Source organism: Odontesthes bonariensis, chromosome 11 (assembly GCF_027942865.1).
Source record: "Odontesthes bonariensis isolate fOdoBon6 chromosome 11, fOdoBon6.hap1, whole genome shotgun sequence".
NCBI classification, from domain to species: Eukaryota; Metazoa; Chordata; class Actinopteri; order Atheriniformes; family Atherinopsidae; genus Odontesthes; species Odontesthes bonariensis.
In genome coordinates, this window is record NC_134516.1 from 27,855,307 (window position 1) to 27,881,347 (window position 26,041).

At 43.3% G+C, this 26,041-nt stretch overlaps 1 protein-coding gene and 10 non-coding genes across 11 annotated transcripts in view; all 11 read left to right on the top strand.

The window, feature by feature from the left end:
* Positions 1-145: 145 nt before the first annotated feature.
* trnak-cuu (transfer RNA lysine (anticodon CUU)) lies at positions 146-218 on the top strand. The gene has a single exon. It is a non-coding gene; the product is annotated as a tRNA-Lys (tRNA).
* A 529-nt stretch (positions 219-747) lies between these two features.
* Positions 748-858, top strand: trnal-caa (transfer RNA leucine (anticodon CAA)). Its single transcript has 2 exons — positions 748-785; positions 813-858. It is a non-coding gene; the product is annotated as a tRNA-Leu (tRNA).
* Positions 859-1,573: 715 nt separating this feature from the next.
* Positions 1,574-1,646, top strand: trnak-cuu (transfer RNA lysine (anticodon CUU)). The gene has a single exon. It is a non-coding gene; the product is annotated as a tRNA-Lys (tRNA).
* A 529-nt stretch (positions 1,647-2,175) lies between these two features.
* Positions 2,176-2,286, top strand: trnal-caa (transfer RNA leucine (anticodon CAA)). Its single transcript has 2 exons — positions 2,176-2,213; positions 2,241-2,286. It is a non-coding gene; the product is annotated as a tRNA-Leu (tRNA).
* Positions 2,287-3,001: 715 nt separating this feature from the next.
* On the top strand, positions 3,002-3,074 carry trnak-cuu (transfer RNA lysine (anticodon CUU)). The gene has a single exon. It is a non-coding gene; the product is annotated as a tRNA-Lys (tRNA).
* A 529-nt stretch (positions 3,075-3,603) lies between these two features.
* On the top strand, positions 3,604-3,714 carry trnal-caa (transfer RNA leucine (anticodon CAA)). The gene is made up of 2 exons: positions 3,604-3,641; positions 3,669-3,714. It is a non-coding gene; the product is annotated as a tRNA-Leu (tRNA).
* Positions 3,715-4,429: 715 nt separating this feature from the next.
* Positions 4,430-4,502, top strand: trnak-cuu (transfer RNA lysine (anticodon CUU)). The gene has a single exon. It is a non-coding gene; the product is annotated as a tRNA-Lys (tRNA).
* Positions 4,503-5,031: 529 nt separating this feature from the next.
* On the top strand, positions 5,032-5,142 carry trnal-caa (transfer RNA leucine (anticodon CAA)). Its single transcript has 2 exons — positions 5,032-5,069; positions 5,097-5,142. It is a non-coding gene; the product is annotated as a tRNA-Leu (tRNA).
* Positions 5,143-5,857: 715 nt separating this feature from the next.
* Positions 5,858-5,930, top strand: trnak-cuu (transfer RNA lysine (anticodon CUU)). Its single transcript has one exon. It is a non-coding gene; the product is annotated as a tRNA-Lys (tRNA).
* Positions 5,931-6,459: 529 nt separating this feature from the next.
* On the top strand, positions 6,460-6,570 carry trnal-caa (transfer RNA leucine (anticodon CAA)). The gene is made up of 2 exons: positions 6,460-6,497; positions 6,525-6,570. It is a non-coding gene; the product is annotated as a tRNA-Leu (tRNA).
* An 18,536-nt stretch (positions 6,571-25,106) lies between these two features.
* Positions 25,107-26,041, top strand: part of LOC142391890 (alpha-2-macroglobulin-like) — a 47,229-nt gene continuing 46,294 nt past the window's right edge. Inside the window, exon 1 of the mRNA XM_075478073.1 lies at positions 25,107-25,305. Within this exon, the coding sequence (XP_075334188.1) occupies positions 25,223-25,305 (83 nt within the window). The 5' untranslated portion in view covers positions 25,107-25,222. The remainder of the gene's footprint in view (positions 25,306-26,041) is intronic.

The following is a 26,041-nucleotide window of genomic DNA, read 5'->3' on the forward strand; positions in this document are numbered from 1 at the left end:
CTGAGTGGGATCCAGTCGAGTGGAGTAGGTATAGGTTGAAAAGGGAGGAATGTGTTCTGATGTCATTCTAAATCTCTGAAAGTTGACTTAGGCTTTTTTTATCTCGTCTTTTTTTTCGGAAGGCATGTTTTATAACATGCGATTAGCCCGGCTAGCTCAGTCGGTAGAGCATGAGACTCTTAATCTCAGGGTCGTGGGTTCGAGCCCCATGTTGGGCGTAGCATTTTTAAAAATCAACAGATGTTTGATCCAGCACCTAAAGTCAAAGTTCAGCTCTGTTACCACCATCACAGCGTCCTCAGTGGTGCCTCTTTGAATGATCACAAACCTCCTGAAATGCACAATATGAATCAAAAACATTCAAACTTGCGCAAGAGCATTATGTTTACCTTTCTTTGGGCTCATGTTATTTCTGTATTCCCTTTTTGCTCAAGTATGATCATTCACTTTAAAACAAAATAAGAAAAATCTGAATAACGACCCATGGCCTCTGGCCCTCTCTTGCATTCATTACTCATCCAGTGACATCCCTCCCTGGCCAATCAGTGGCCTGCAGTCTGTAGACGTCACATTTTTGGCTCGACTCAACTCGAATCCCTGCCGTGTAGGTGCTAAAAATGTACCTGCTACCAGCTGTTACTCCCTCGTGAAAAACCCTAAAACCTGAGTCGAATATAGTCAAGTGGAGTAGCGTTTTGAATTTTGGTTCACGTTTGTCGTATTTTACACAGTTAGGGAAGTAATGGTGTCAGGATGGCCGAGCGGTCTAAGGCGCCAGACTCAAGGCTTCATTCCTTCCTTAGCACAGGGACTTCTGGTCTCCCAAAGGAGACGTGGATTCAAATCCCACTCCTGACATTAATTTCATGCTTAAATCTTACTTGCATATTAGAAGACCATGAAGAAAGCCATGTCAGGCCATGGTGAAAAAGGGCATTTATCTCTGAAGACGGGCCTTCAGTTCCTCCCATTAACATACACAATTCTGATGTGCGATGAGGCAGTTCTCCTGCAACATTAGGCTCTTTTCCACCAGTACTTACTCACAACCACTTCAATGTGGGTGGGGTCATTATAGCAAGGAGGTCCAAAAGTCCTGTGATGTCAGTCTTATGTGACACAAACATGACACAACAATTTAGGACATCGAGGCAAAGGTTTACCTGCTGCTTGGTCTATGTCTTTGCGTCTAGCAATCCACCTCGTTGACGATCACAGAATACATCAAATCCAACCGTTGCTGTTGCCGGTTCTTGTTAAGGAGTGGCTTTCATGACTCATCCAGTGACATCACTCCCTGGCCAATCAGTGGCCTGCAGTCTGTAGATGTCACATTTTCGGCTCAACTCAACTCGACCCTGACCGAGTAGGTGCTAAAAATGTACCACCTGGTGCCAGGTGGTATTACCTCATGGAAAACCCTAACAGCTGAGTGGGATCCAGTCGAGTGGAGTAGGTATAGGTTGAAAAGGGAGGAATGTGTTCTGATGTCATTCTAAATCTCTGAAAGTTGACTTAGGCTTTTTTTATCTCGTCTTTTTTTTCGGAAGGCATGTTTTATAACATGCGATTAGCCCGGCTAGCTCAGTCGGTAGAGCATGAGACTCTTAATCTCAGGGTCGTGGGTTCGAGCCCCATGTTGGGCGTAGCATTTTTAATAATCAACAGATGTTTGATCCAGCACCTAAAGTCAAAGTTCAGCTCTGTTACCACCATCACAGCGTCCTCAGTGGTGCCTCTTTGAATGATCACAAACCTCCTGAAATGCACAATATGAATCAAAAACATTCAAACTTGCGCAAGAGCATTATGTTTACCTTTCTTTGGGCTTACGTCATTTCTGTATTCCCTTTTTGCTCAAGTATGATCATTCACTTTAAAACAAAATAAGAAAAATCTGAATAACGACCCATGGCCTCTGGCCCTCTCTTGCCTTCATTACTCATCCAGTGACATCACTCCCTGGCCAATCAGTGGCCTGCAGTCTGTAGACGTCACATTTTCGGCTCGACTCAACTCGAATCCCTGCCGTGTAGGTGCTAAAAATGTACCTGCTACCAGCTGTTACTCCCTCGTGAAAAACCCTAAAACCTGAGTCGAATATAGTCAAGTGGAGTAGCGTTTTGAATTTTGGTTCACGTTTGTCGTATTTTACACAGTCAGGGAAGTAATGGTGTCAGGATGGCCGAGCGGTCTAAGGCGCCAGACTCAAGGCTTCATTCCTTCCTTAGCACAGGGACTTCTGGTCTCCCAAAGGAGACGTGGATTCAAATCCCACTCCTGACATTAATTTCATGCTTAAATCTTACTTGCATATTAGAAGACCATGAAGAAAGCCATGTCAGGCCATGGTGAAAAAGGGCATTTATCTCTGAAGACGGGCCTTCAGTTCCTCCCATTAACATACACAATTCTGATGTGCGATGAGGCAGTTCTCCTGAAACATTAAGCTCTTTTCCACTAGTACTTACTCACAACCACCTCAATGTTGGTGGGGTCGTTATAGCAAGGAGGTCCAAAAGTCCTGTGATGTCAGTCTTATGTAACACAAACATGACACAACAATTTAGGACATCGAGGCAAAGGTTTACCTGCTGCTTGGTCTATGTCTTTGCGTCTAGCAATGCACCTCGTTGACGATCACAGAATACATCAAATCCAACTGTTGCTTTTGCCGGTTCTTGTTAAGGAGTGGCTTTCATGACTAATTCAGTGACATCACTCCCTGGCCAATCAGTGGCCTGCAGTCTGTAGATGTCACATTTTCGGCTCAACTCAACTCGACCCCGACCGAGTAGGTGCTAAAAATGTACCACCTGGTGCCAGGTGGTATTACCTCATGGAAAACCCTAACAGCTGAGTGGGATCCAGTCGAGTGGAGTAGGTAGAGGTTGAAAAGGAGGAATGTGTTCTGATGTCATTCTAAATCTCTGAAAGTTGACTTAGGCTTGTTTTATCTCGTCTTTTTTTTTCGGAAGGCATATTTTATAACATGCGATTAGCCCGGCTAGCTCAGTCAGTAGAGCATGAGACTCTTAATCTCAGGGTCGTGGGTTCGAGCCCCACGTTGGGCGTAGCAGTTTTAATAATCAACAGATGTTTGATCCAGCCCTTAAAGTCAAAGTTCAGCTCTGTTACCACCATCACAGCGTCCTCTGTGGTGCCTATTTGAATGATCACAAACCTCCTGAAATGCACAATATGAATCAAAAACATTCAAACTTGCGCAAGAGCATTATGTTTACCTTTCTTTGGGCTCATGTCATTTCTGTATTCCCTTTTTGCTCAAGTATGATCATTCACTTTAAAACAAAATAAGAAAAATCTGAATAACGACCCATGGCCTCTGGCCCTCTCTTGCCTTCATTACTCATCCAGTGACATCACTCCCTGGCCAATCAGTGGCCTGCAGTCTGTAGACGTCACATTTTTGGCTCGACTCAACTCGAATCCCTGCCGTGTAGGTGCTAAAAATGTACCTGCTACCAGCTGTTACTCCCCCCTGAAAAACCCTAAAACCTGAGTCGAATATAGTCAAGTGGAGTAGCGTTTTGAATTTTGGTTCACGTTTGTCGTATTTTACACAGTCAGGGAAGTAATGGTGTCAGGATGGCTGAGCGGTCTAAGGCGCCAGACTCAAGGCTTCATTCCTTCCTTAGCACAGGGACTTCTGGTCTCCCAAAGGAGACGTGGGTTCAAATCCCACTCCTGACATTAATTTCATGCTTAAATCTTACTTGCATATTAGAAGACCATGAAGAAAGCCATGTCAGGCCATGGTGAAAAAGGGCATTTATCTCTGAAGACGGGCCTTCAGTTCCTCCCATTAACATACACAATTCTGATGTGCGATGAGGCAGTTCTCCTGCAACATTAAGCTCTTTTCCACTAGTACTTACTCACAACCACCTCAATGTGGGTGGGGTCGTTATAGCAAGGAGGTCCAAAAGTCCTGTGATGTCAGTTTTATGTGACACAAACATGACACAACAATTTAGGACATCGAGGCAAAAGTATACTTGCTGCTTGGTCTATGTCTTTGCGTTTAGCAATCCACCTCGTTGACGATCACAGAATACATCAAATCCAACTGTTGCTGTTGCCGGTTCTTGTTAAGGAGTGGCTTTCATGACTCATACAGTGACATCACTCCCTGGCCAATCAGTGGCCTGCAGTCTGTAGATGTCACATTTTCGGCTCAACTCAACTCGACCCCGACCGAGTAGGTGCTAAAAATGTACCACCTGGTGCCAGGAGGTATTACCTCATGGAAAACCCTAACAGCTGAGTGGGATCCAGTTGAGTGGAGTAGGTAGAGGTTGAAAAGGAGGAATGTGTTCTGATGTCATTCTACATCTCTGAAAGTTGACTTAGGCTTGTTTCATCTCGTCTTTTTTTTTCGGAAGGCATATTTTATAACATGTGATTAGCCCGGCTAGCTCAGTCGGTAGAGCATGAGACTCTTAATCTCAGGGTCGTGGGTTCGAGCCCCACGTTGGGCGTAGCAGTTTTAATAATCAACAGATGTTTGATCCAGCACTTAAAGTCAAAGTTCAGCTCTGTAACAGCCATCACAGCGTCCTCAGTGGTGCCTCTTTGAATGATCACAAACCTCCTGTAATGCACAATATGAATAAAAAACATTCAAAATTGCACAAGAGCATTATGTTTACCTTTCTTTGGGCTCATGTCATTTCTGTATTCCCTTTTTGCTCAAGTATGATCATTCACTTTAAAACAAAATAAGGAAAATCTGAATAACGACCCATGGCCTCTGGCCCTCTCTTGCCTTCATTACTCATCCAGTGACATCACTCCCTGGCCAATCAGTGGCCTGCAGTCTGTAGACGTCACATTTTCGGCTCAACTCAACTCGAATCCCTGCCGTGTAGGTGCTAAAAATGTACCTGCTACCAACTGTTACTCCCTCATGGAAAACCCTAAAACCTGAGTCGAATATAGTCAAGTGGAGTAGCGTTTTGCATTTTGGTTCACGTTTGTTGTATTTTACACAGTCAGGGAAGTAATGGTGTCAGGATGGCCGAGCGGTCTAAGGTGCCAGACTCAAGGCTTCATTCCTTCCTTATCACAGAGACTTCTGGTCTCCCAAAGGAGACCTGGGTTCAAATCCCACTCCTGACATTAATTTCATGCTTAAATCTTACTTGCATATTAGAAGACCATGAAGAAAGCCATGTCAGGCCATGGTGAAAAAGGGCATTTATCTCTGAAGACGGGCCTTCAGTTCCTCCCATTAACATACACAATTCTGATGTGCGATGAGGCAGTTCTCCTGCAACATTAAGCTCTTTTCCACTAGTACTTACTCACAACCACCTCAATGTGGGTGGGGTCGTTATAGCAAGGAGGTCCAAAAGTCCTGTGATGTCAGTTTTATGTGACACAAACATGACACAACAATTTAGGACATCGAGGCAAAGGTATACTTGCTGCTTGGTCTATGTCTTTGCGTCTAACAATCCACCTCGTTGATGATCACAGAATACATAAAATCCAAATGTTGCTGTTGCCGGTTCTTGTTAAGGAGTGGCTTTCATGACTCATCCAGTGACATCACTCCCTGGCCAATCAGTGGCTTGCAGTCTATAGATGTCACATTTTCGGCTCAACTCAACTCGACCCCGACCGAGTAGGTGCTAAAAATGTACCACCTGGTGCCAGGAGGTATTACCTCATGGAAAACCCTAACAGCTGAGTGGGATCCAGTTGAGTGGAGTAGGTAGAGGTTGAAAAGGAGGAATGTGTTCTGATGTCATTCTACATCTCTGAAAGTTGACTTAGGCTTGTTTCATCTCGTCTTTTTTTTTCGGAAGGCATATTTTATAACATGTGATTAGCCCGGCTAGCTCAGTCGGTAGAGCATGAGACTCTTAATCTCAGGGTCGTGGGTTCGAGCCCCACGTTGGGCGTAGCAGTTTTAATAATCAACAGATGTTTGATCCAGCACTTAAAGTCAAAGTTCAGCTCTGTAACAGCCATCACAGCGTCCTCAGTGGTGCCTCTTTGAATGATCACAAACCTCCTGTAATGCACAATATGAATAAAAAACATTCAAAATTGCACAAGAGCATTATGTTTACCTTTCTTTGGGCTCATGTCATTTCTGTATTCCCTTTTTGCTCAAGTATGATCATTCACTTTAAAACAAAATAAGGAAAATCTGAATAACGACCCATGGCCTCTGGCCCTCTCTTGCCTTCATTACTCATCCAGTGACATCACTCCCTGGCCAATCAGTGGCCTGCAGTCTGTAGACGTCACATTTTCGGCTCAACTCAACTCGAATCCCTGCCGTGTAGGTGCTAAAAATGTACCTGCTACCAACTGTTACTCCCTCATGGAAAACCCTAAAACCTGAGTCGAATATAGTCAAGTGGAGTAGCGTTTTGCATTTTGGTTCACGTTTGTTGTATTTTACACAGTCAGGGAAGTAATGGTGTCAGGATGGCCGAGCGGTCTAAGGTGCCAGACTCAAGGCTTCATTCCTTCCTTATCACAGAGACTTCTGGTCTCCCAAAGGAGACCTGGGTTCAAATCCCACTCCTGACATTAATTTCATGCTTAAATCTTACTTGCATATTAGAAGACCATGAAGAAAGCCATGTCAGGCCATGGTGAAAAAGGGCATTTATCTCTGAAGACGGGCCTTCAGTTCCTCCCATTAACATACACAATTCTGATGTGCGATGAGGCAGTTCTCCTGCAACATTAAGCTCTTTTCCACTAGTACTTACTCACAACCACCTCAATGTGGGTGGGGTCGTTATAGCAAGGAGGTCCAAAAGTCCTGTGATGTCAGTTTTATGTGACACAAACATGACACAACAATTTAGGACATCGAGGCAAAGGTATACTTGCTGCTTGGTCTATGTCTTTGCGTCTAACAATCCACCTCGTTGATGATCACAGAATACATAAAATCCAAATGTTGCTGTTGCCGGTTCTTGTTAAGGAGTGGCTTTCATGACTCATCCAGTGACATCACTCCCTGGCCAATCAGTGGCTTGCAGTCTATAGATGTCACATTTTCGGCTCAACTCAACTCGACCCCGACCGAGTAGGTGCTAAAAATGTACCACCTGGTGCCAGGTGGTATTACCTCATAGAAAACCCTAACAGCTGAGTGGGATCCAGTCGAGTGGAGTAGGTAGAGGTTGAAAAGGGAGGAATGTGTTCTGATGTCATTCTAAATCTCTGAAAGTTGACTTAGGCTTCTTTTATCCCTTCTATTTTATCGGAAGGCATTTTTTATAACATGTGAATAGCCCGGCTAGCTCAGTCGGTAGAGCATGAGACTCTTAATCTTAATCTTAAAAGCCACAGGTTCCTCTCTCAGTGACAGTCAGCCAGACTCCACCTGATCTGTACAAAGAAGAGAAGCAAACAGTCGAAATGAGCTACTTTTTTTGTACTTTACGTTCAACAGACACTGAGGGTGGGGGTATTTCTACATGCATTCACTTCTTTTATATTACATTTAGCAGACGATTTTACAAATTAGGATAATTAGGATATGATGACAGACAGTCATCATTGAAAAAAATAAACGTGCACAATCGGCCTCCTATAATGCAATCTATGCAATTTCCAAGTATAGAATCGAGTGTAGGAGCGAGTGAAAATAAAGAATTCCCGATTTCCATGTCTTTTTTTAAAATTTAAAGAAAAAAAAAATTTAATTTTAAAACATTTTTTTAATTTTTTTATTTTCCCGGTTTGGAATGTCTCGCGGACCGGTACTGATTTAAGAGATCAGTATTTAACAACTTTGTTGCACAAAGGCTGGGTGGCCTCTCGCGGCCCAGTTTCCCTTTTTAAATAAACATTCCAGTCATTCGTATTGAATGTTGACCCCGTGGTTGAACATCAAACATTTAGATGCAAACCTTGAAGACGTAGAACGTTTCAAACTGGATGTTTCAGCTGTTGTCTCGAAGCAAGTTCATCAACAGTTTCAAGTTCTCTGCCCGACTGATTTACTTAGAAGGTTTTGGATCAACATCAAACGAATCCCTGGAGGGGATTCTTGGCGTTCTTGTATCCAAGAAGGATGGGTCTATTCGGTTCTGTGTGGACTATCGCAAAGTGAATGATGTTTCACGGTTTGACGCCTATCCCATGCCCCGGGTCGACGAACTCCTGGATCGCCTTGGCACAGCTCGGTTTTTTACGACACTGGATTTGACCAAAGGCTACTGGCAGATTCCTTTGTCTCCAGAGTCCAGGGAAAAATCGGCCTTCTCCACTCCGTACGGATTGTACCAATTTGTTACACTTCCGTTCGGGTTGTTCGGGGCACCAGCCACGTTCCAACGCCTCATGGACCGGGTGCTGCGGCCGCATGCTGCATATGCTGCCGCCTACCTGGATGATGTCATCATCCACAGCAACAGCTGGGCGGAGCATGTGCAGCAGGTGGCTGCGGTGCTCGAGTCACTGAGGCAGGCGGGGCTCACGGCCAACCCGAAGAAGTGTGCAGTTGGACGGAGGGAGGTACGGTATTTGGGGTACCACTTGGGCGGCGGGCAGGTGCGTCCTCAGGTCGACAAGACAGCAGCAATTGCAGCCTGCCCGAGGCCCAAGACGAAAAAGGAGGTGAGGCGGTTTTTGGGGCTGGCTGGTTACTACCGGCGGTTTATCCCCAACTTCGCCGAGCTGACCAGCCCCTTGACCGACCTCACCCGAAAGGGTGCCTCAGATCCGGTCCAGTGGACGGATCTGTGCCAGGTGTCGCTTGAGAGGGTAAAACAGACCCTCTGTGGGGAGCCTCTTCTTCACACCCCTAATTTCTCTCTCCCGTTTACTCTGCAGACTGATGCATCGAACAGAAGGCTGGGGGCCGTTCTGTCCCAGCAGGTGCGGGGCGTCGACCGCCCGGTACTCTACATCAGCCGGAAACTGTCCGAGAGGGAGGCCAGGTACAGCACGGTGGAGAAGGAGTGCCTGGCCATCCGGTGGGCGGTCGATGCTCTGCGGTACTACCTGTTGGGGCGGCCATTCACCCTCTGTTTGGACCATGCTCCCCTCCAGTGGCTCCACCGCATGAAGGACACGAATGCCCGGATCACCCGGTGGTACCTGGCCTTACAGCCATTTAAATTCAGGGTGGTCCATAGGCCGGGGGCGCAGATGGTCATGGCCGACTTCCTTTCCCGCTCTCACGAGGAGGGGGGGGGGGAGTAGGTTAGGCCGGACGGCTCCCCGGCCTAAGTCGGGCGGTGGAGGTATGTGGAGGGGGGCGTGGTGCATCAGGTGCAGAGGAGAGGTGGGAAGGGCTCAGAGGACAGGGGGAGGGGAGATGATGGGCACATCTGCACATCATCAGCTAATCATTCTCCCCTTTATCAGTAGCGTGCTGGTCCGGGCGGGAGAGAGGAGAGCCAGGAGATGACCTGGCAGAGAGAACAGGAGCAAGGAGAGCAAGGAGAGCAAGGAAAGCGTGGAGAAACGGAGACCGTCCCCTGAGTTCATCCTTTCGAGTTAATAAATAAAAAGATTAACTCGAACCCAGTGTCTGTGCATCTGTTGGGAACCCACGGTGGCACAAGCTTGCCACAGATGCCCTTCAGTGATGATGACGTTGATGTGAGTACAACCAACTGCTCGATGCTGTAAATTGTCTCTTTGGGTCTTAAAATTCTTTTGGGTCTATCATAAAGGAACATAAACTCGAGTGATATTACAGTTCTTAAATGGTGCGCCTATGACTCAGAGTTTACACCTAATAAGTTGGACTCTAGATTCAAAGATTGGATAGCTAAGGGTATAACAGCCTTATGCAGGGTAATGAAAGATGGAAAAATGCTCAGTTTTGAAACGCTTAAAAGGACACATTTATTAGAAAAACAAGACTTCTATCGATATCTGCAGCTGCGGCACTACGTTGATACGAAGATGAAAAATGTAACAAAGACTGGCACATGTTTGATTGAACTGTTTACAAAAGCCTATAATTCAGAAACTATTGATAGAACTGTTTCATGCTTATATAAGAGTCTGTCGAATTTGAAATCACATTCAACTTCATATATTAAAACAAAATGGGAGAAGGAAGGATGAATAATTATATCTGAAGAAGAATGGACAACAATATGGAGGTATCAATGGATGTGTACCAGCTCACAGAAGTGGAGGGAGTTTGGCTGGAAAAGCCTGATTAGGTGCTTTATTACACCCTCCCAGAAATCTCACTATGACAATAACTCCTCAGTCTGCTGGAGGAACTGTGGAAATCAAAATGCAAACCATTATCACATTTTCTGGGACTGCCCGCTCATGAAGGACTATTGGAAAAAGATACACAACGCCCTACAGGACATCTTCAAATGTGAAATACCCCTCGACATTAAGACTATGTTTTTCGGACACATACCTGAGGGATGGCTGAAAAGAGATAAGCACCTCATAAATATCCTGCTAATGGCTTGCAAAAAGAATATCACCAGGAAATGGCTATCACAAGAGAGCCCAACTGTCAACATCTGGATGGACATCACAATGGGCATATATAAAATGGAGCATATATAAAATGGAGAGAATAACAGCATTTGTTCATTTTAAACTGGAGAAATTCACCTCATACTGGGAAAACTGGGTCAACTATGTCACGCCCCATAGGCCTGATTTTATTTTTACAAATCAATAACTATGCCATATAAAAAGGATCACTCCCCACTTTGTACATATTCTTGTGTGTTTTTGTTGTTGTTTGGTTCTTTTTTTTTTGTTATCGTTTAGACATAAAATAAAAATACCACTTTGGCATTTAGGACAGACAAGAGATGTAAGATGTATGCACATGTACCGGATGTGAATGTTTGTTTCTGAATGTCAATAAAAAAAAATAAATAAATAAATAATCATTCTTTTGGGTGGGCATTGATGACAGATAAGCCACAGAAATGTATCACTGCAGTAATGGACAACTGTCGGCCCAGTTAAAGTACATTACAATAATTTGTCTGAAATCACTAAATTCATGACATTTACCATTTATCATTATCTAAAATGTTCTATTGTCTTTCTGTTTCCAGCTGTTAGTCTGGGTCTTGCAGATGCAGATTTTCTGCAGCCACAGTAAAAGTGACTACAGAGTGATGCTCTGGTACCAGCTGTTTCATGAACGAGGACACAGTGGTGTTGGTATACTTGACTATTCATGTAACAGCAGAGCGCAAGTTACAGTGGGTAAACATACACCAGGAGAACCACAGATGCAGTACCACATAACAAAGACAGATGGCAGCAGCAACACATAAATAAAGGCAGGTGGCAGCACACGTCCTGCAACATCTCCCTTTTCTTAATTAAAGCAATGGCATATGAACTGAGACCTGAAACAAAGGCCTACTGAGTACTCAAGAAAGTTACTTGTTTTATCATGCCAAAACCTATCACTGTTGTACATTATACCGGCAGCGACAACAACATAAACATTTGGCAACATAATACAACTGGTTTTATACTGGCAGCAGCAACAACATAAACAAACATAAACATTTGGCAACAACCAGAATACATATTTTTCTTTCCCTTCAGAGATCCAGTCTTTTAGGTGGCCTGGTAATCCGACCATAGCGTGAGGTGACTGGAGGCCCTGTTGGTGTGGAGGTTGTATCAGCAGCTGGGCTATCAGCATGCTGAGGTGGGGTAGCACACGGCGTACCACTGGCTTGCTCCTCGGTAGCTACCTCCAGCTCGGTCCTTTGCGCATGGCTGTCCGCGACCTGCGGTGTACTTGAGGTTGGTTCTGCTACCCGAAGATCGACCCTGTTTCGGCGGTAGCGAGCTCCTTCTATGTCAACCAGGTAGGACCGCGGGGCAAGCATCTGCACGCACGAGCCCCGTCTCCAGATGCCTGTCCGGTCACCAGGCAATGGCTTCATTCGCACTGCTTGTCCTACCGTGAGCTCAGGTAGGTCCTTGGCTGAGCTGTCATAGGTTGCTTTTGCAACCTGTTTCCTGTGACGCAGCTTCTCCAGCACTCCAGACACCACACATGGTTCCAACAGCTTGCTGGACACCGGAAGTGCTGTCTTGAGACGCCTTGCCATCAGGCGCTGTGCTGGGCTACTATCCATTCCTTCGGTTGGTGTATTGCGCCACTGCAGGATTGCTTTCCATGCATCCTTGCCCTCACGGTGGGCTTTCTTGCATAAGTTCTTTGCTATTTTGACTGCAGCTTCAGCCTTGCCATTAGCCTTGGGGTGATGTGGAGATGAGGTGATGTGTTCAAACTCCCACTGTGCTGCGAACTGTTTGAACTGGAGAGATGCGAACTGAGGGCCATTGTCTGAGATTAGACGGTCAGGCTGCCCATGGCGGGCGAACTGTGCCTTGCAGCGTTTGATTGTTGTCTCGGCCGAGAGATCTGGGAGGAGGTCAATCTCCCAGAAGTCTGAGTAATGATCAATCATCAGGAGAAAGTCTTTGCCGTTTTGTTGGAAGAGATCAGTGCTTACGATCTGCCACGGGCGTGTTGGCAGTTCGTGTGACATCATTGACTCTTTCTGCTGGTGAATGGCATACTCATTGCAGACTGTGCACTTGCCTACAAAGTCTAGGATGTTGGCTCGCATCCCTGGCCAATACAGCGTATCCCGTGCTTGCCTGTAGCAGGCCTCGCCCCCAATGTGGCTTGCATGTACTCTTACTAACATCTCACGACGCAGCGCTTTAGGGATAATGACCCTGTCTCCCCTGAACAGCACTCCATTCTGAACACTGAGCTCCTCCTTGTAGGCCCAGTATTCTCTCACCTCCAGTTCGGCGTCTTCTTTGCGCTCAGGCCAGCCCTTCAGTGTCACTGTCTTTACTGCCAGGAGCTGCTCGTCTCTCTCTGTGTGCTGTCGGATTTGAATAAGTCTTTTGTCTGTGACATTGAGATAGTCAGCCTGATTGATTTGTTCTACCTCAGCAGACTGTGTGTGATTCGAACTTGGAGCTTGTGCATGTGTTTGTCACAGTGGCCCTACTGAGCGTGTCACTCACAAACATCTCTGGGCCAGGCTTGTACACGACTGCGAGATTGTAGCCCTGTAGAGACAGCAGCATGCTCTGCAGGCACTTCGGGGCATTCAGCAGTGGCTTGCTGAAAATGGCAACGAGGGGCTTATGATCAGTCTCTGCAGTGACACTATTGAGCCCATAGAGATACTGATGAAAGCGTTGGCATGCAAATACAATGCTGAGGCATTCCTTTTCAATTTGGGCATAATTCTGCTCTGTTGGGGTGAGAGCCCTCGAGGCGAAAGCAACAGGTTGGCCTTCCTGCAACAGCACACAGCCCAGGCCATGCTGGCTAGCGTCGCTCTGAATTGTCACCGCCTTTGTCACATCGTAGTAGCGCAGCACTGGTGTTGTAGTCACCAGCTGCTTGACTTCCATCACTGCTGCGTCGTGTTTCGGAAGCCAGTGCCACACTGTCTCTTTATCCGTGAGCCTCCTCAGTGGCTCACAGACCTCTGACAGGCGTGGTAAGAACTTGGCCAGGTACGTCACGAACCCAACGAACCGCTGCACAGCCTTCACATCAGTCGGGAGGGGCATGTCCATCACCGCCTTCACTTTCTCTGGGTCAGCTTTCAGACCCTGTGCAGAGAGGATATGCCCATGAAAGCGAACCTCTGGTACTTTAAACTGGAGCTTTCGTATGCTGAGTCGGAGTTTGACTTGCCGGCATCTGTCCATGAGGGCGAGCAGCTTTGCATCGTGGTCATGCCCTGCTTCCTCATCTGAATCCCCGCAGCCCACAATGAGGATGTCATCTGCTATAGGGTACACCCCATTGAGCCCCACCAGGAGCTCTTGCTGTTTCCGTTGGTACACCTCTGGGGCCACAGAGACGCCGAACGGGAGTTTCAGCCAGCGCTTGCGCCCCCAGGGTGTCCAAAAGGTGGCCATGTAGCTGCTCGGTTCATCCAGTCTGCACTATAGAAAGGCATCCCTCACATCCACCAAGGTGAATGTCCTGGCTTTGGGGAGCTTGTAAAGTATGTCCTCCAGAGTGGGCATGATGTAGTGTGATCGCAGTAGAGCCTGGTTGAGGTGCTTTGGGTCAATGCATATTCGCAGCTTGTCTGGTTTCTTGATGATGACCATGTTGCTGATCCAGTCAGTCGGCTCTGTGACTGAGGTGATGTGGCCCTCTGCCTCATATTTGTCCAGCTGAGCTTTTACTGCCGCCCTCATGGCGACTGGGACGTTACGGGGGGCACCCTGGACTGGCTGAACTGCTGGATTTAGCTGAAAATGCACCACACCTGGTACGGATTCTACTGGCGCGGTGAAGACATCCTGGTACCTCTCGATGAGAGCCTCTCTTCTCAAAAACCCATCCCGGGTGCTACTGGAGGAATTTGTCCTTTCTTAAGAACCCAATTAAATGTTCTGAGCAACAATGGTGATAAAGAGTCACTAAAAGTCTTATACCATTCCGCTGTAAACCCATCGGAACCTGAAGACTTATTAGGTTTGAGTCTAGAGATTGCCTTTTGGAGTTCTTCTATAGTCACATTGGCCAATAGGACTTTATTCTGGTCTTCTGTAATTGTTGGGAGATTAAGTGATGCAAGTAGGGATTCAGGTGACTTATCCCCCTGACTGGCCATCCGTGCATATAGGTTTTTGTAATACTTTTCAAAAGAACTGTGAATATCTTGAAACTCATGTTTCATTTGTTTGGTGTTTGGGTCTTTAATTTTATGAACTACCCTCTCTGCTTGTTGTTTTCTTAATTTATATGCCAGGATTTTAGCTGATTTACTGCCTACTTCATAATACTTCTGTTTCAGAAAGGTTAATTTTTTCTGAATGTCTGCATCATAAATTTCTTTAATCTGATTTTTTATTTCCCTAATTTTCTGACTAATGTCCAATTGGGTATCTTTTTTATGTTTTTTTTCCAGATTCCCCAAGTCCTTTTCTAGTTTATCCAATTTTTCCTGTCTGAGCCTCTTTTGTAGTGCCAGTTTCGCGATGATTTTCCCTCTTAAAACAGCCTTACCTGCATCCCACACCATAAGGGGGGAAACTTCTCCATTATCGTTTTCTGACAGGTATAACTTAATTTCATCTTGAAGTTCTTCCTTCATTTTTCCCTTAAGTACATTTAAATTAAGTCTCCAGGAAAAATTATTTTTGCTGTTTTTTAAATTTAAATCTAGGTATACCGGGCTATGGTCTGATAAGTCCATTATCCCAATTTTACATGACCTTACAAAACCGATATCTTTACTGTACATAAAAAAATAATCAATCCTCGAGTAAGTATTATGTGGTGAGGAGTAGAAGGTATAGTCTCTCTTCATAGGATTGAACTCCCTCCATACATCACAGATACCCATCTCTCTTATCATCTGTCTCACCTTTTTGCCTACAGTATTATTCTGATTCTGAGTTAATCTTGACGCATCACACTTTGGGTTCAGTCTCAGATTAAAGTCACCACCACAAATCACCATTCCCCTGGCTTTCGTAATCATCAGATCGAAGATTTGTCTATAGAACCCCCAGGTTGCACCAGGAGATGCATAAACATTTAAGAGAGTGGTTTCTGATCCTTCTAATTTTCCCACAACCATGTTATACCTTCCTTCCCTGTCCGTGATTTCTGTTACCTTTTCAAAGATTACTCTTTTCGATATCAGTGTTGCCACCCCCCGTCTGTGTCCTGTTTTGTATGACGCTGAGTAAATCTGGTTATAGCCCTGTCTTTGAAGTTTGGCATGTTCAGTATCAGTTAAATGGGTTTCTTGCAGAAATATTATATCTACCTTGTCTTTTTTCATTTTGCCCAGAATTTTACTTCTTTTTACTGGGTTTAGTACACCCTTCACATTGTAAGAAGCAAACCTCAGTGGAACTTTTTGGCTTTCCATCTTAAATCAAGTGTCACCTTTAATCCCACTACCCCCTCTCCACTCGAACTCTATAACAACATAAATACAAAAAAGAACATGAACAGAACAGTCCCAGAAAAACGTGGACTTAATCACAGGTTGAACTTCCTGTTTTGAGGTCTTGTTTGTGACCCTGAAAGAGCCGAGATGTTTTGCCGGCTCGGAGGGAAAGCCTCCATGCGTCTCCAGCTGTGGAGGGCCCTCCTTTAAGTTTTCAAAGTGATCCATACTTTTAGCTTAGTCAGATCTTCCCCGATCTTATATTATATTATTAATGTCATTAACCTAACCCAAACGCCTCTCATGGCTGTTTTTAATTGTTTGTTCCACAGTCATTACTACAATGCCTCCTTACCACGAGGAATCCACGCCGAGACAAAATAAGTTCACCGGTCAGCCCGTCTGAAACTGTCCAGTTTCTTTTTAAAACCATCCCGCCGAGCCTCCGGCTGCTGCTCTCCTCCTCTCGGGGATCGGGTTTTGCACCACATCAGGTTTTTAACTCTGTCAGCCCAGCTCGCCGGCGGCTTGTGTATCGTCACGGACAGACCTCTCTTCACCATGTCTTGCGTAGCCTCCTCAGCCGAGTTGTACAAGCATATCTCTCCCTCGTAAAAGACCCTCATTCTGGCTGGAAAAGGAGTTTGGAACCGTATATTATTCTCCCTCAATACCTTCTTCGCCTCCGCGTATTCCCGGCGCTTCCTGAGGGTCTCCGGTGCATAGTCGTGGTCCACAAAAACTTTTTTCTCCTTATACAGAAACCCCTTTTTTCGCCACACTTGTTTCAGGATTTCTTCTTTAGTTTTGCTACTGGAGAACTTAACAACTATGGATCTCGGGGGAGCATCGGCCGGTGGTTTTGGTCCCAATGCGCGGTGCGCACGTTCAATCTTCAGGTCGTCGGTGTGAGGCAACTCCAGTTTTTCTCTCAGTAAATTTTCCACGAATGTTATCATTGATGTGGAGTTGCTCTCCGACTCTTCCGTTATGCCGTGAATTCTTAAATTGTCCCGTCTTGCTCTTCCCTCTTGATCCGTTAGCTTATCTTCCAATTTAGCCTGTAGCTTTAGCAGTTCCCGCGTAGCCTCCTCCAGCCCCTGCACTCTGTCCTCCGTCTCAGAAATTCGCATTTTGGCTTCGTCAACTCTGCTGTTAGTTACTTTAATGTCCTCTCGTATTTCTTGAAGAGTCTCTGCATTTTCACGCCGAAACTCTCTCAGTTCTTGCAATATGGTTTGCAGGTTAGCCATGTCCGCATCCACCTGTAGCTCCACCACGACAGGGTGGCTAGCTGTATCGTTCTCGGACTCTTCCTCGGCTGTTTGAGCTCTTTCCTTCGTCTGTGAAACGTTTTTTTGTTTTGCTTTGGGCATAGTATAAACGCCTCTTTAACTTCTTCTGTTAATATGTAACGGTCTTTTGAAAAAATACGGCGTTATTTTGAAGATCGGGGAGCTCTGTTATTCTGCTGCCTACCTCATAGCTGCTCACCCGGAAGTCCCATGATTTTTTTTTAACCAAATACATTTTGTTTCTTTTTAAATTCTGTAGCCTCTTTTACTAACCTTCTTTTACGTACTCCAGCTGGTTCCTTTCAAGCTCAGCTGGTTTGAACTCTTACATAAATATAATATATGTATATATATATATATATATATATATATATATATATAAATGCTTTTACATATATATTTTTGGCACATTTCAAGTTACAGACTTTGCTCATTTGAGTTTATATTTAATTAGTTAATTAATTAAACAAATTAAATTCTAGTTTTAATACTCCACTTTTCAATATTTGAAACCATTTCATAAGATCAAAAATAGGGTATCCCCAAGATTGATCAACCAATTGTTTCTTCTGGAGGTCTGGTTGGTTTCTGGGTGTCTTTTGAATTATAAAAACTGACATGTATTCTGGTTGTCATGATTGGCCCAACATGAAAGTTTTGCCCTAGGGCCCCCTTGAAGCTCAATCCAGTCGTTTTGCGACATGAGGGAACAGTGGTGTCAGTTCCAGACTGACCTGTTTGGGGATGTAACTGGTCAGTCCAGCCATAGTAAACTCCTGATGTGTCAGTTTGGCTTTTTCCAGTTCAACTTACATAGAGTTTGAAACTTTCCGTTTGCTCAAACATAACGTAAGTGCAACAGAACATGTAGTATAATCCTCTTTTTTTAAATATTATTTTATCTTATTACTACTGTAAGACAACTTGAGCAATTTAGTTTCACTCATTTTTTCAAAGTATTATTCATTTCCAGGTATGTAACTTTTTGGCGAGAGATATTAATTTTTGACACATTCTTGAAAAAAAAGAATGTATCTAAATTTCTTCTGATAAAAGGTTGAACTCCTCATGTTTAGTGGTAAGTTTTCCTTTCACTGTTCAGTTCTAAATTAATTGAACTTAGTTTAAGTTATTGACGAATAAAGGACTTTGATGGTTGTTTTTCCCTGAGTGAAATATAGAAGTACACCATGTACGTTGTGGAAAGAGTATACGACTTGAAAGTAAAGAAAATAACAAAGTGTATTTTGGGTATTATAAAGTTAAAATACTTTAAAAAGTGTTAACGGGGGTCACTAATATTCTGGTTCTCAACTTGGATCTTCAGGATACAGCTCTTTGAAAAAATTTTAATTAAATTTTCTTTGCTCTTTTGGACACAGTCAGTGTGAGCGACAGTGACCCTCAATCGAGTCAGTGGAGCAGTGTCCTGGACGTGGGGACTATTCCATACCAGCCTGATCCAAAATTAATTGAATTACAGCATCTTCCAAACAAAAAGTTACGGTTTCAGGAAAAGTGGTATATAGTCGTATCCATGGCGACATTGTAGTCCTACATTGAAAAGGGAACTTTGTTTTGAGTGTGTTAAAGCATACACCATCAAAAAGACCACTTTGGAAAAAAAACATGACCTAGCCTTCTACTTAAATGGTTTTTGTAATTGGAAAAATGCTGTTGACAGCTTCAATCGCCATCAAACCAGCAAGGCACACAATCATGCCGTTACTACAAATGCATTGGAGAAAATCCCAGTTCACACTCAATTACTAAATGTAATGGCTAAAACAGAGGAAGAAGCGAGGCACTACTGTTTGAAAAGACTTTTTAAGACTTTTTTAAGACCATAATTAATACAATTTAAGACCCATTTTTCATCCATACTGGCAAAAAGGAGGCTCAGAATTACTTGCAAAATATATGAATCTATTCAAAGTTGTATGGAACCAAAAAATCCTGACAAACAATAATTGTATAAATATATGAATTATATGTTATACATTGTATTATGTTTGTGTGCAAGTGTGTACACAAAAACTGTATCTGTAACCGAACTACATATTTTCTTCTTGGAGCTCCTCCTCAGAGCATTGGACTTTGTGATGAGCTGGGCCATCTGACTGCCAGCCTTGCCCTCAGCCTCTTCTGCAAGCCTGTCTGCATCTCTGGCCAGACTTCCATAAACTTCTTGGACAGTTTTTCTTTTCTTTTTTTTAGTTCTTCCAAATGATCCTCTAAAGCAGGGTTTGGCAACCTTTGTGATATGGGTGCCAGTTTGAAATTTTCTTGTCAATAAGTGTGCCACTACAATAAAACAATGTGACAAAAAATACAAAACATACCTGGGATTTTAATCTTGCCATGTAGGCCACATCCAATCATATTTTGAATATATTTTACTGTTATTCCCAATTGTAAATTAGGTTACTTCCTCAATATATTTAAATAGAAATTATGATAATAACTAGAAAGCTGCAAGCAGCTGTAGGCGGGACCGAGATGGCGTACGTGGGGATGTGCGTACGTTGGGGTATGCGCTGGACGCTGTAGCTACAGCTCTGCCCACACGCACGATACCCTCTGCGTACGTATGAGCACATAATAACCCCAATGGGGAGGGGTTTTTGAAAATTTCTAGGGGGCGCCACTGAGCCATTTTGCTACGCCCACACACGATACCCTTTACTTACGTACGAGGTTGTCAGGGTGGACGTGTGTGCCAAGTTTCATGACTTTGCGATGATGATAAGGCTTTCAAACCACAAACGCCATCACATGATTTTCACCACCTGGTCACGCCCACACCGTTCAGAGTTTGGAAAAGTTTCTCCATGAATTTTTCCCCCCATGTCTTAAGAGTAACCTGGCCAAGTTTGAAGCTTGTAGCATTAAATCTGTAGGAGGAGTTCGATCAAATGCGAGGTGTGGAAAAAAAAAGACTTTTCCGACCACCAGCAGGTGGCGCTATAGGTGGATGTCACAATGTTTTATGTACGCGTTCAGGCTGGGTCCAGCATTCACCGTATGAAGTTTGGGACAGATTGGATAATATATGTGGGAGTTATAAACGACTTAATTTTTTGTGGCGAGTGATGGCGAGTCATCAAACTTTGAGGCGTCACCACGGCCTTTAAGTTTTGAAAAAGTTTTTCCATGATTTTTTTCCCCCATGTCTTAAGAGTAACCTGGCCAAGTTTGAAGTCTGTAGCATTAAATCTGTAGGAGGAGTTCGATCAAATGCAAGGTGTGGAATCGGGCAAAAATGGCACGAAAACACACTTTCCATCCAAAATGGCCGCCTTCCTGTGAATGTGGGACATTGGCAGCAAGAGACTTTTTTTGTGCGTCTGGGCATGATGAATATGTGTACCAAATTTCGTCGTACTACGCTAAACTAATCGTATTGCATAATTACAAGATGACAACACCTTTGGAGTATCATGTAGCCCAAAGGGCAAGACATTTGTCTTTGCATCAGAAAACTTAAGGTTTAGGCCCCTTGGTGGTGATGCTGTCAAGGCTGTACAGATTTGACACCAGGGAATATTGCACTGGTACGTGACTGAAAATATACGGATAGACCTAAAAAGAGCAAGATAACAAAACAATTTGACAGAAATAGAATCCCTTTACATGATAAATGAAGAAATACCTCCAAAACAAGTTGAAAGATAAACTGACAAAGGAGATATGCACAAGGTGTGGTGTTTGACAAAGGATAGTCACTAATTACTAACCGTGCAGGATGTTCAACCTTGTGCTTCAGGCACATTTCTTTTTTTTGCAATCCTAAAACTTTAGCAGGAAATTATACATGAATTAAAGAAATCTGTCATCTTTCCCTTTTCTGAAATATAATTGTCTGTACTTTGTATTCAAAGTAACCAACATTTTGACCAGGATTGCAAAAGCTTTTCATTTCAAATCAATATACCAGCATTGTGATCAGCTTAATTAAAAAAAAAATAAATGCTTGATCACTCATTTTGCTCAAAATCAATTTTTCCACAGGCCATGAAGGGCTAATCTTGAATTTTAAATGCATTTTGCTTCCATACCTACAAAAGGATTAACAGAAGCCTTTTATCTGTCTTGAGAGTGGGCTAAGAGAACACCTAGAGTGAAAAACTCTTCATAAATATGATGCCATAATGAGAATTAAGCTGAATACAGTCATCAAACAGGAAAAAATGTAACAACCTCTGTTACATTCTGTTCTGAATTTGACAGATTTTTCAGCAGCAGAGATCAAAAGGCAGGACGAGACAAAAGATAATAGAAGAAAAGACGGTCACCATGTTGCCTCCAGTCAAACAGGTTCTCACTCTGACAAACCTGAAAAAAATTAAAAAATTAACACAATACGATATTTCTGGCAAGCTCAGATCAAATCATGTCTGTTTTGTGGAAATGACTGATTTGTATTTCATTTCCTCTCCTCATACAGAAATGAACGGGGGGAGCTTGGCATGTTTTTAATATCCTGAGAAGAATTCTTCTCATGTTTGCACTTTCCTGTTTACCACAAGATGACATCCCTCATCTGCAGTTGCCCGTGGTGCAAATGGTTTTGTACGAGGTTCTTTCATCTGAGTTTAGATAACTCACCGCTTGTTGGTCACTTGTTATATCTTGCTGTTGCCAAGAGCATATACGCACAACTTCCTTCCATATACCTGCAGAATCACAATATTGTAAATGGGATCATGATTTATTGCAGAGCTATTTTAGATATGTTCTTACAATATCAACAACTTTCAAATGGAGCACCTTAAATTTTTGGCAATTCAAATTTTACCAAAAAAGCCTAACATATTACCTGGAAACAACATGTTTAAAGCTAAATCTATGAAATACGATTATGGGATATAAGATAATTAAGATAGAACGTTATTCATTCCGCAGCAGGATACAACATCGTAGATGACCAAAAGAAAAATCACACATCAAGTTTAAATAGCAATATATATCTAAAAACCGTAAGAAGATGAAATAAAATAACACAAAATATCTAAAAGAGAACAGGAATCTAAAAAAATGTAAATATTCAATATGAGCTGTATTATGAAACAAAGTAAGGTAAGGAAATAAACTGAACATATTTCACATTTGTATAGCACAGAGAACCATGTTACAGTGTCATGTCAGCAGTGGTTGTTGAAGAGCTTTATGGCTGATGGGATGAAGGATCTGCAGAAGCGCTCACTCTTGCACTGTGAAAGCAGCAGTCTGTTCTTGAATGAGCTACTTCGAGCCCCACAGAGTGGTAGTGGGGTGAGAGGGATTGTTCATGATAGATGTCAGCTTGGCCAACATTCTCCTCTCACCCACAGTATCAGTGAGTCTTCGGAGCTTGAACCATACGAAGCCCCAGCTGTTAAGTTTATAATGTTTGTTTATTGGTAAAATCCAGTATGTTGTGTATATAAAAACAAGCATACTATCTACCGACCATGCAATGTATTTAGAAAAATTGAATCTGATGACTTCCCAGCATGCTAATGGGGCAGGGTAGTTGTCATTGTTCTGATGATTTGTGTGCTAGTTTATTTGTTGTTCTGTGTCTTCAGAACTGCTGTGGGTACATGTGTGTGTGTGAACACTCAGTGCTCTTCATGTAATAGATACCTCTGGCCACTCACTTGTTTTTCAAACCCTCTCGATTTCACTGTTGCTCTCGATACTATAGATCACTGGACAAATAAAAAAAGAGAGAAGGCTTCATTTCTGGCCCAGTGAAGGACTTTTTTTCACATATCTCCAGATTAAAACTAGTTGTTGTTTGGCTGTGGTACTTCAGAGGTCTGCATTTACAGGTTACCATATGAGTACATACCCTCCATACACAATATTAGTTTCCATTGATTCCAAGATGACAACCACCTTTACCAATTTATCTATTCATTTATTCATTACTTGCATTTCAAATAATTGTCCTCAACTGAATAAAGATAGGGCTGCACGGTGGTGTGGTGGTTAGCACTGTTGCCTCACAGCAAGAAGGTTCCAGGTTCAACACCCAGCTGGGGCCTTTCTGTGTGGAGTTTGCATGTTCTCCCCGTGTATGCGTGTGTTCTCTCCGGGTACTCCGGCTTCCTCCCACTGTCCAAAAAGTCATGCATGTTAGGTTAATTGGCATCTCTAAATTGTCCTTAGGAGTGAGTGTGAGTGTGAGCGTGCATGGTTGTTTGTCTCGTTTGTCTCTATGTGGCCCTGCAATGGACTGGCAGCCTGTCCAGGGTGTACCCCGCCTCTCGCCCATTGACTGCTGGGATAGGCTCCAGCCTGCCCGCGACCCGGTATAGATAATGGATGGATGAATAAAGATAAATCTTCTCAGGCACAGACATATGGAACAGCAAAATAACCCAAATGATGATATTAACGGACAGCAGACACTATAACATTGCAGAGGCCAGTCACTAATATGGCCATTGATTACAGGTACCGGTAACCAATAGGCTGCCCATGGGAAATGGGAAGCTGTTACTCATTCAACATGGCTGTCTGACCCACATATGGACAAAAAACCTTTCCAAAATAGATTTTTTTTTAAAAAACAGCATTTTTCAGATGAATCTTAAGGTTTAAACCTTAAAACACTCAGTGTATTTAAGTCCAGGTTGAAGACACACCTATTTTAAGCTGCATTTGAATAAAGCTCAAAACTTAATCACATTTTAACTACTGATTTTATCTGATTTTATCTATTTATCTCATTTCTTTCTTTTTTGTTTAAAATTTAAATCATGCTTTTTATTTGTTTTAATGTCTCTGTAAAGCACTTTGAATCACCTTGTAGTTGAATTGTGCTGTACAGATAAACTTGCCTTGCCTTGCCATTTTACCTGTATATTATAGCCAGCCCACGAAGATTGGACTACAAGTTGTCTACCAGAGACTGAGTTGTGATGTCAGAAACAGACTTTGATTGCTTCAAAAAGCTAACAGCAAATATCACATTTTGATTCAAGGGGGTTGACGTCTAAATATTTTGTCATAACCGTTGGTTCCAAGAAAATATGTTTAATGTACCAAGATATTCCTTCTCTGCCACAGAGCATGCTATGCTACAAGCTTGATTAAAAAAAAAGAATCAGGTACATGCCATCATGCAAGCTGGCAAAACAAAGCAAGCTTTATCCACCGGTGAACAATTGGAAGACTGCATGAAAGAATAACTGCCTGAATCTCAGACAATGGAACAAGTCAGGATATTTTAGCCTGATTGAGGTGAGCCACATTTGAAGGACATGCCCTGTAACTCTCAGACAAAAAAAAATACACTTTGCCATAATCTGATACCAACTTTTTGTGAGTGCATTTCTAAATCTTTTTTGAAGTTCCACAATATGCTTTCCAAAATAAAGCTTTTCCAATCATATGATGTATAATTCTATCATAGATGTAAAGCCATAGGTACTGTGCACTGGCCTGTGGCAGCATTGTTAAACTTAGTTTCAGTGCAAGGAATGTATTCCAAGTGTCTGCAAAAAGCCACCAAGGCCCCTAGGCTCCGCACTGTGTTATTTCCATTTTCTTCACTACTATTTGCCTGATAACGCCAGGCCTGTCAGGCCTGTCATGCTACAATTCTGTGGGCAGTATGTCTGCATGCCAGTGGCCTCAGTATTTTCACCTTTCCACCCTCGTCATTTACAGCCCTTACTGATGGAAAAGTGTGCATTCGTGAAATTCTCCAGAAAGTGGCCTTTTAGCTGCAGGCACGACTGTCATTCGACTGCCGGGAAGTGAAACCCTGTGGAATGGGGAGGAGGCCACAAATGTCATACGAACTTTGGGGGGAGTAACCCACAAGGAGGGGATAGCTGGGGGGTGGTTTGGTGGTATAAACAGCAAGCCAGGCTACCGCTAACACAGTGCACACCCCTTCCTGTGAGTCCGGTTCACAGTGCGCACAGCAGGCTGGAAGCGCGTCCTCCTTCTCCTCAGTCTCTGCTCGTGCTGTCCCCCGGCTTTGCAAAGCACCAGCTGGGCTCTGCAGACATGGCACCTGTCCTCCAACTATTTGCAGTCACAGTCGCAACAATTCTCCTACAAACTGCGACATCAGCCAGCCTCAATGACACGTAAGTAACATATCTTTTTAATCATCTTATGTTGTCAGTAAAAGTTCCAGCTTGGGGCTCCAGCAGCTGATAAGCAGGAAACTTTTCCTGGTTGCAGAAATGGCATCAGTATTCTCAGCAGCACCTGGCTGCTGAGCCATAGCGCCATTCAATTTCTCCTTCATTTCTCATTGGCATCAACAGGCTTCTGGGTGCAAAATCGAACCAAAGTGTTTAGTTGAATTTAGCGTGACAATTTTCACTTTACTCACACTGTTCGACATGTTTTTAGTTGTTTATTTATTTATTTTTTATTTACCTAAAAACGTTTGTAGTGACAATTTGTCCATAAAAAAAACAAACTAAACTTAAACCAAACAAAATCAGAAGACCACTGATGTACCATGGGGATGTGGTTTAACGCAGGCAAAAGAAGATGAATGTCCAAAATTGAATTCTTGCGTTTTTCTGATTTATTTATTTCCAAACAATAAAACAAACAAAAGAAGAAGAAAACCTACTGCTCTCTCCCTTTCCCTGGTAAAAACCATTGGCCCACCCCGGTGCATGCTGGTACTCCAGGTGCCCAGTGTGACCCAATTATCAAAATATTCTAAACAAGTAACTAACAAAGAATATTAGCAAAATAAATCTAATCTAAATAAAGCACTGAAATTAATCAAATAAAGTTACTCATAATTAGCTAATTAAATTTACAACTAGTACTAAAAAACAAAAATAACTCTACAAATAGCTC